At 37.3% G+C, this 7,876-nt stretch overlaps 1 protein-coding gene across 1 annotated transcript in view; it reads right to left on the bottom strand.

Moving 5' to 3' along the window:
• Positions 1-7,876, bottom strand: part of LOC106527874 (uncharacterized) — a gene marked incomplete at its 5' end in the record, with an annotated part of 182,668 nt that overhangs the window by 15,254 nt on the left and 159,538 nt on the right. The window contains 1 exon segment of the mRNA XM_014022887.1: positions 4,417-4,553. Coding sequence (XP_013878341.1) covers positions 4,417-4,553 — 137 coding nt within the window.

Below are 7,876 nucleotides of genomic sequence, written 5' to 3'. Positions count from 1 at the left end.
ATATGGAAAAGTTCAAGGGGTATGAATACTTTTGCAAACCACTGTATGGTTTGATTTCTTTGTATGTATGGATCACTTGGGTTGTTACCAACATCTGGTGAAAATTTCATGTCATTAGCACCTCTAGTAATATATTTACTGAGAAAAATGGTGACGTGTTCAATACTTATTTTACCTGCTGTAGATGCGTGTACTCTCTGCTTCATCAGAACTGTTCATGTTGTTTACACAACAACAGCTAAATAACAACAATCTGTTCTCAACTTCTGACCAATCACATGCTCCTGTGAGGAAGGCTCCAGCTCCAGCCTTCAGCTGAAAATAGGAGCACAAAGCTGCTCTGAGGACAATGATGGGATTTTTGTCACATAACTGTCAACAAGAGAGGATTTCTCAGCTTCAGATGAAAATAAATCAACTTCAGAGTCCAGTCTGAGGAAAAACTTCTGCTTCCTGACAACTTGAGTCTGTTTGTGACGGCTGAGCTGATTCTCCTGACCTAGTTGTGTTTTGACAGCTTCTTCCCTCTCTGCAGGTTGACTTCTCTCTGAAGAGACGCAGGGAGGACGGACCGGACCGTCTACCGTAATACTTATAATAGCTGAGCTGCTCAACCTGAGAAAACATGTCCAAGTATTCACCCTGAGTTCAGATCAGAGCTGTAAAGTAACTAAGTACAAATACTTTGTTACTGTACTTAAGTAGAAAATTTGGTTATCTGTAGTTTACTTGAGTAATTATTTTTCAGCCTACATTTATTCTTCTACTCTTTACATTTTTACACAATTATCTGTACTTTACAGTTTTTAAAAAGGTAGGAAGTTGAAGTTGTTGCTCCTATTTCATTCTGGCTTGTTGTTGTTAAAAAATACTATCCTGATAAACTAACCTCCAGGACAGAGTGAATTTGATTTGATTTGATTTGATTTGGATTTATTTATTTAACAGGAAAAGATTGTTAAAAATCAAGCCTGACTCAGCATAATTGCTGTTTTACAGCAGGTTCCTGTTCTGCAGCACATAAAACACTCAGAATTACAGCATCACAATCACTTCATTATAAACCATAGACACAAAGACAAACAAGCACACCAAATTTCAAAAAGGCAGCATTTGCAAAATAGGACGTCTAAATATGAGCACAACAAAAAGTGTCCAGCAGATGGAAGCAGATTAGGAATAAGGAGGACAGAATGGATGAATTTTTTTTTAATASCATAAAACACATAAAACATTTTTATTTAATTTCAGTTAATAACATTTATAATTTTGTGTATTTTGTAAATGTATAAAAAATGATAAATATATTTGACAGCTTGTAGGAATGAACACATTTGTAACATTTATTTAAAGCACACCTGTTTAAAAAAAACAGNCTCAGAATTACAGCATCACAATCACATCATTATACACCATAGACACAAAGACAAACAAGCATACCAAATTTCAAAAAGGCAGCATTTGCAAAACAGGAAGTCTAAATATGAGCACAACAATGTACATGTTTTTGAATGAGAAGTATAAATATATTCTGATACCATATTAGTTTGTACACAACAGCTGCATGTGACACATCGTGTCACTCTCCAGCAGGACATAGATTTATGTATCCTAGTACGAAGAAGTCTGTGGTAAATATATTTGTATGTATGTATATGCAGCTGAAACAGGTAGACTAATGCATCCTAATTTTTAACTAACATTTTTATATAACACTGTAGTCATTTCAGCCTTTGGAAAATTTTTATTTTGAGGTAACCTCCCAATAAATTACAAATAAAAAAAACAACTGTTCGTTTATACTTAGTACTTTTACTTTTAATACTTAAGTACATTTTATGTCAGAAATTTACTTTTGATACTCAAGTAAAATATATCTGAAAACTTTCTTTTACAAACAGGCTTTTAGCTAAGTGTGTTTTTATTACTTGTACTCTCATGAATGCAATGCTGTGGTGATGTTTTGATTTACTAATTTACTTTATTGTTTCTATTTTATTTTATGTGAAGTGCTTTGTGATTTTATGTCTAAGAAAGGTGCTATATAAATAAACTTTACAGACTTACTTACTTATTTTACTCAAGTATTCTTAGAGAAGACTTTAACTTTCACCAAAGTAATTTAATGGTAAGATACATGTACTTTTACTAAAGTATCACTCTGAGGTACTTTATACAAGACTGGTTCAGATAAGTCTGGATTCTGACCCTTGACCTCACATCTATGGTTCAGTCTGTCTAATCTGATGATTTTCTTCTCAGTCCAGAACTGACCTGTTAAAAACTCCTTTGTTCTATTTTTGTTCATAAACTGATGTAGGGGTCACCTCGAGTGAAGAAACAAGATTTATTGCCTTGAAGCAGGCCTCGGACAGGCCTACCAAGAGGACAGGAACTCTGTTACAAACTGAACTCTATTTAGGCCATGACAGGTCATTCTAACCGTGGAAGAGAACCCCTCAGTTCTCTTAATCAGATAATGGACAGAACAATCTCTTCTGTTCGTGATTCATTTGTTGTTTAACTAAGAATGTTTATGCATTTGTTAAATCATGATAATGACTGTCACAAGAAAAGTGGAATCACTTCTATTCTTTTATCGTGCCTTAAAGATTTATAATGGTATAAAAAATCACAGAGAATCTGATTACAATGTTTTCCTTGTGTTTTTATGTAAATCACTGTTTTTATTTTACTGTGAACACAGTAATATAATTGTGGATTTTTCCTGAGAAAATCTGTCATTTATCTGGACTAACAGAAGGTTCAGAACTGATTATAAAATAGAAATGTTAATTAATCATCATAAATGTTTTGCAGTGATTTCTCTGTCTATCAGAAGAAAGCTGAAAAAAGGTAATTATATCCTATTGTGAACAACCACAGAATTTTAACCTTGGGCTGGCGCCGCTGGCAAATCTTTTATCTTTCTTTCTCTGACTCATCTCTAAGCCTGAGGGCGGAACCAAAGATCGCCCATTTCTTTTACTAACCCGGACGGCTTTGAGCGACACACTCTTCTTCCTGACTCCAACCGAGGAAGACAAAGCTGAGTTTCTCTCTGGACGACTCAGTTTGGTTTTTTAAGTTTTAGCCCATGAGCTAACAGGGAAGACAACAGCCAGGGACCAGGCACGCCAGCCAGTCCCACCCCTGAGGCTTCAAGCCTCTAAAGTGTGTTTTCACCTCCCATGGGGAGATTTTGTTTTGAAAAGAAGGGACCAGATGTACAGCTTGAATTTTTCTGGCTTGGACTGAAACAGACGAAAGTCACCTGAAAATAACACCTGTTCGCCAATGACCGGTAAGCGAGCCGACATCAGTTCCCTGACTGATCGGAGGCGAGCCAGCTCCTACCCCGAGGGTGCCTTAAGAAGACATTATCAGGTAAAAGCTGATGTGTTCGGAGTGACGTGTCATGTGGACCCTGAGCTTAGAAAAGACGTGCAGTTCCGGTTGACCCACACTTTGATAAAAGTAAAAGTCGTAGTAACATACTAATCTTACTTTCCTCCTTTTCTTGTTCTTATTTGCCAAAACTTAAGCTAAACTGCCAGTAAAATTGTTTGGTTGTTAACAGCAGAACTGACGTTTTACTGTTCTATTGAAGTAATCTGAGTTGACGTGAATTGAAATTCGGATGCGGATTTTGTCTCATTTAACTTGGACACTTTTTATAGGAATAACCACAATTAAGTGTAATTTATGATTTGTTCAGTTTGTGTAAATAAATGATTGCATAGTCTTTTATGARTCAACTTGAACTCGTCTGAACGTTCACTTATTGTGTCACTTTTCACTTCGCACAGTCAAGATATTAACAAGTAATGAGAAATACCTTGGTAAAAGTTTCCTCATAACCTCGTGTATGAGAGACGTGGAAGAAGCTTAACACCACCTTAAGCTCCACTCCTACACTGACTTTTCAACAAACTGAAGGTTTATCAGTTTGTTTTACACATTCACCTGAAAACAAAGCAGGTTAAAACAATGTAATGAAACAGTAAATGTCAAACAGATGAAATGCTGAGCTGCAGCAGGTGATTCGTTTATTTTAGGTGTAATAACTCAAGTGATCCCTAAAAATAAATCTAGAGTCATTTAAAGAGAACACTGTGTTAACTGTACAAAATGAGATAAAACATTATAAAATCTACATAAACTCAGCTAAACTATGTGATGTCAATGTACTGCAGACAGTTATCAACTGAACCCTCCTGGGTTAAATAATTAAAACAATTAAAGGCCATAAATGACAGCTTAATAATAATATGTAACAGTGCTGTTCATTTTGTGTAAGGTTGACTCCAAACATTAAACATTCTGGATGTACTGCAGAGATGTCTGAGGTCTATCACTCTCCATCCTGTGGGTGAGGAGATATTTTGCTAACAGACACATTCTCCTGCTACTCACCACTGTCCAGTCCTCCTCCTGTCATGCTGAAGGAGTCTCCTCTGAGCTCTGTCCTCTCGTCTCTCCTCTCTTCTCCTCCTCTGCCTCCTGCAGGCCAGCGCTCGGTAAAACTCCCTCTGCTTCAGCTCCTTCAGGCGCTGCAGGACGAGCACACTCATTACTCACTCACCAGGGTTTTATTCAGCAGTGAACAATGACCCCCTCCAAAGAAAGACCCACACAAGGAATGCTTATCACCCGCTGCCTCGAACATCAACATTTTGCACCAAGGCTCTGTCCACATGGGAACATTGTTTTATAAACAGGGTAAAGTTATAACGTTTCAGCCTTGCATCCACATGGAAACAGCCTTATAGGAAACACTAAATTATAGTTTTTGTGTTCAAGAGTGAAAAAATCATGTCAACAGGCTAAACACCACCTTTTGAAAATAATGATGTAATCATACTCATCATAAAGTACCCAAAAAAATAACTAAATAAAAGTATAGTTACAGTGGTTTGCAAAAGTATTCATACCCCTTGAACTTTTCCATATTTTGTCACATTACAACCACAAACATAAATATATTTCACTGGAATTTAATGTGAAAGACCAACACAAAGTGGTATACAATTGTGAAGTGGAAGCAAAATTTTACATGAATCAAAACATTTTTTACAAATAAAAAACTGAAAAGTGCGACGTGCAAAAGTATTCAGCCCCCTTTTCCCTGAGTGCAACCAATTGCATTCAGAAGTTGCCTGATGACTGCTAATGACTCAAAAGGGTCCACCTGTGTGTAATCTCATCTCAGTACAAATACAGCTGCTCCGTGACGGCCTCAGATGTTGGTTAAGAGAATATTGGGGAGCAAACAGCATCATGAAGTCCAAAGAACACACCAGACAGGTTAGGAATATGGTTTTGGAGAAGTTTAAAGCAGGCTTAGGTTATAAAAAGATTTCCCAAGCTTTGAACATCTCACGGAGCACTGTTCAATCCATCATCCGGAAATGGAAAGAGTATGGCACCACAGTAAACCTGCCAAGACAAGGCCGTCCACCTAAACTTACAGGCCGAACAAGGAGATCACTGATCAGAGAGGCAGCCAAGAGGCCCATGGTGACTCTGGATGAAATGCAGAGAGCCACAGCTCAGGTGGGGGAAACTGTCCACAGGACAACAATTAGTCGTGCACTACACAAATGTGGTCTTTATGGAAGAGTGGCAAGGAGAAAGCCATTGTTAAAAGAAAACCATAAGAAGTCCCGTTTGCAGTTTGCCAGAAGCCATGTTGAGGACACAGCAAACATGTGGAAGAAGGTGCTTTGGACAGACGAGACCAAAATTGAACTTTTTGGCCACAATGCAAAACGCTATGTGTGGCTGAGAAAGAACACTGCACATCACTCTGAAAACACCATCCCCACTGTCAAATATGGTGGTGGCAGCATCATGCTCTGGGGGTGCTTCTCTTCAGCAGGGACCGGGAAGTTGGTCAAAGTTGATGGGAAGATGGATGGAGCCAAATACAGGGCAATCTTGGAAGAAAACCTGTTGGAGTCAGCAAAAGATTTGAGACTGGGGCGGAGGTTCACCTTCCAGCAGGACAACGACCCCAAACATAAAGCCAAAGCTACAATGGAGTGGTTTAAAAAAAAGAATATTCATGTGTTAGAATGGCCCAGTCAAAGTCCAGACCTAAACCCAATTGAGAATTTGTGGCAAGATCTCAAAACTGCTGTTCACAAACGCTCTCCATCCAATCTGACTGAGCTTGAGCTGTTTTGCAAGGARGAATGGGCAAGAATTGCAGTCACTAGATGTGCAAAGCTGGTGGAGACTTACCCTAAAAGACTTGCAGCTGTAATTGCAGCAAAAGGTGGCTCCACAAAGTATTGACTCAGGGGGGCTGAATAATTTTGCACATCGCACTTTTCAGTTTTTTATTTGTAAAAAATGTTTTGATTCATGTAAAATTTTGCTTCCACTTCACAATTGTATACCACTTTGTGTTGGTCTTTCACATTAAATTCCAGTGAAATATATTTATGATTGTGGTTGTAATGTGACAAAATATGGAAAAGTTCAAGGGGTATGAATACTTTTGCAAACCACTGTATATGAACAGAAAATGACTGGTAAAATAAATTTCACTGATAAGAAAACTACTCAAGTAAAAGTCACAAAACTGTTCACAAAAACTGGGAAAGTAAAAGTAAAAGTACTTTTACACACTCTCTAAAAAACATACTGTTGAATTTACTGAACCAAACTGGTTCCACTGAGCCAGGTGGAGTAAATTGAGCAATATACAGTATGTATATTATTTACTCAGTTTACTCAACTAGGCTTAGTCTTGGCTGGTCAGTCACTGGATCACCTACTCTGTCTGTTATCCTTTAACACAGATAGTCTGGTTTAGCATTGGACAGGCTAACATCTTTAGGACGGTCACCGATGCATATGTTTCTTTTTTTTAAGAGAACTTTATGGTGAAAATGCAGTGGAATAGGGGCAGACTAAGAGATTTTCTTTTTCTGGTCATGTCAGATTTTAATAACTGTATCAAAGCTCATTAAAAATACTTTTTTCACGTAATTTGTTGACCTTCTTATTGTGAAAAAATTATCTTAGTTTGGCCGTAAAGCTCCATTGTATTTTCTTGATAACGTTTTATTTTCTTAAAAACAGTATGCATCCAATAGTGTTGGGTGACCAGCCCATGCATGCTATAAGAGGCTAACACTTATAAGTCTCCTTCGCAGCAGTGTTGACCAGTCATTAACCAGATCAGTAACTGGTTTTAGAATAGATACATCCTCCTGATAGAAGGACGTAGTCACCGCTGGGTGTGCAGTAATCTTAGTTTTGGCTCTAATGTTGCTCCATACAAACAGACATTAAATCACTTCATTGAACTGTTAATACTGAAGCAAACATTGCAGTAAGAATATGAGATACAACTAATATACTTTACCTTTTGCTACTTTTAGATGTTCTAAAAAATTTTTCTACTTTTGTGTTTTTGAGTTCACGTTTTTCTTCTTTAGCTTGTGTTTTGTTTCTTCAGCTTCTTCTACTTATTTATTCATTTTCACAGAAAACACAGTTTGTGTTTGAAAAATGCTGTCACTTTAAACAAAAACTCTTCATGTTGGATAAAAATAGTTTTCTAGTTTAACAGACAAAAAGCTGCTCAAACATTGGGCCTCGTGCAAGAACCGTTCGTACGCACAGATTTGTTCTTAAGTTGTGCRTACGAGTGATTTAGGAGAATTTGTGGCATTCACCAATGTTTTCATATTCTATGATTTTTTCCAGATACGAACAAAATTCAAGAGTGGTCCAGACCTGTTGTATATTTTACCAGAAGTCAGTCTGCTGTTATCCAGACGGGTTTTCCTCCCTAATAACTTATTATTTCATTAATTTGAAGATATTTAGAGTTGAAAATAAATTACACTCCATAATTATG

The sequence above is a fragment of the Austrofundulus limnaeus genome, unplaced genomic scaffold, assembly GCF_001266775.1.
Source record: "Austrofundulus limnaeus strain Quisiro unplaced genomic scaffold, Austrofundulus_limnaeus-1.0 Scaffold346, whole genome shotgun sequence".
NCBI lineage: Eukaryota > Metazoa > Chordata > Actinopteri > Cyprinodontiformes > Rivulidae > Austrofundulus > Austrofundulus limnaeus.
Note: the sequence above shows the minus strand (reverse complement) of the source record. Positions and strands in the feature narration are given on the sequence as shown.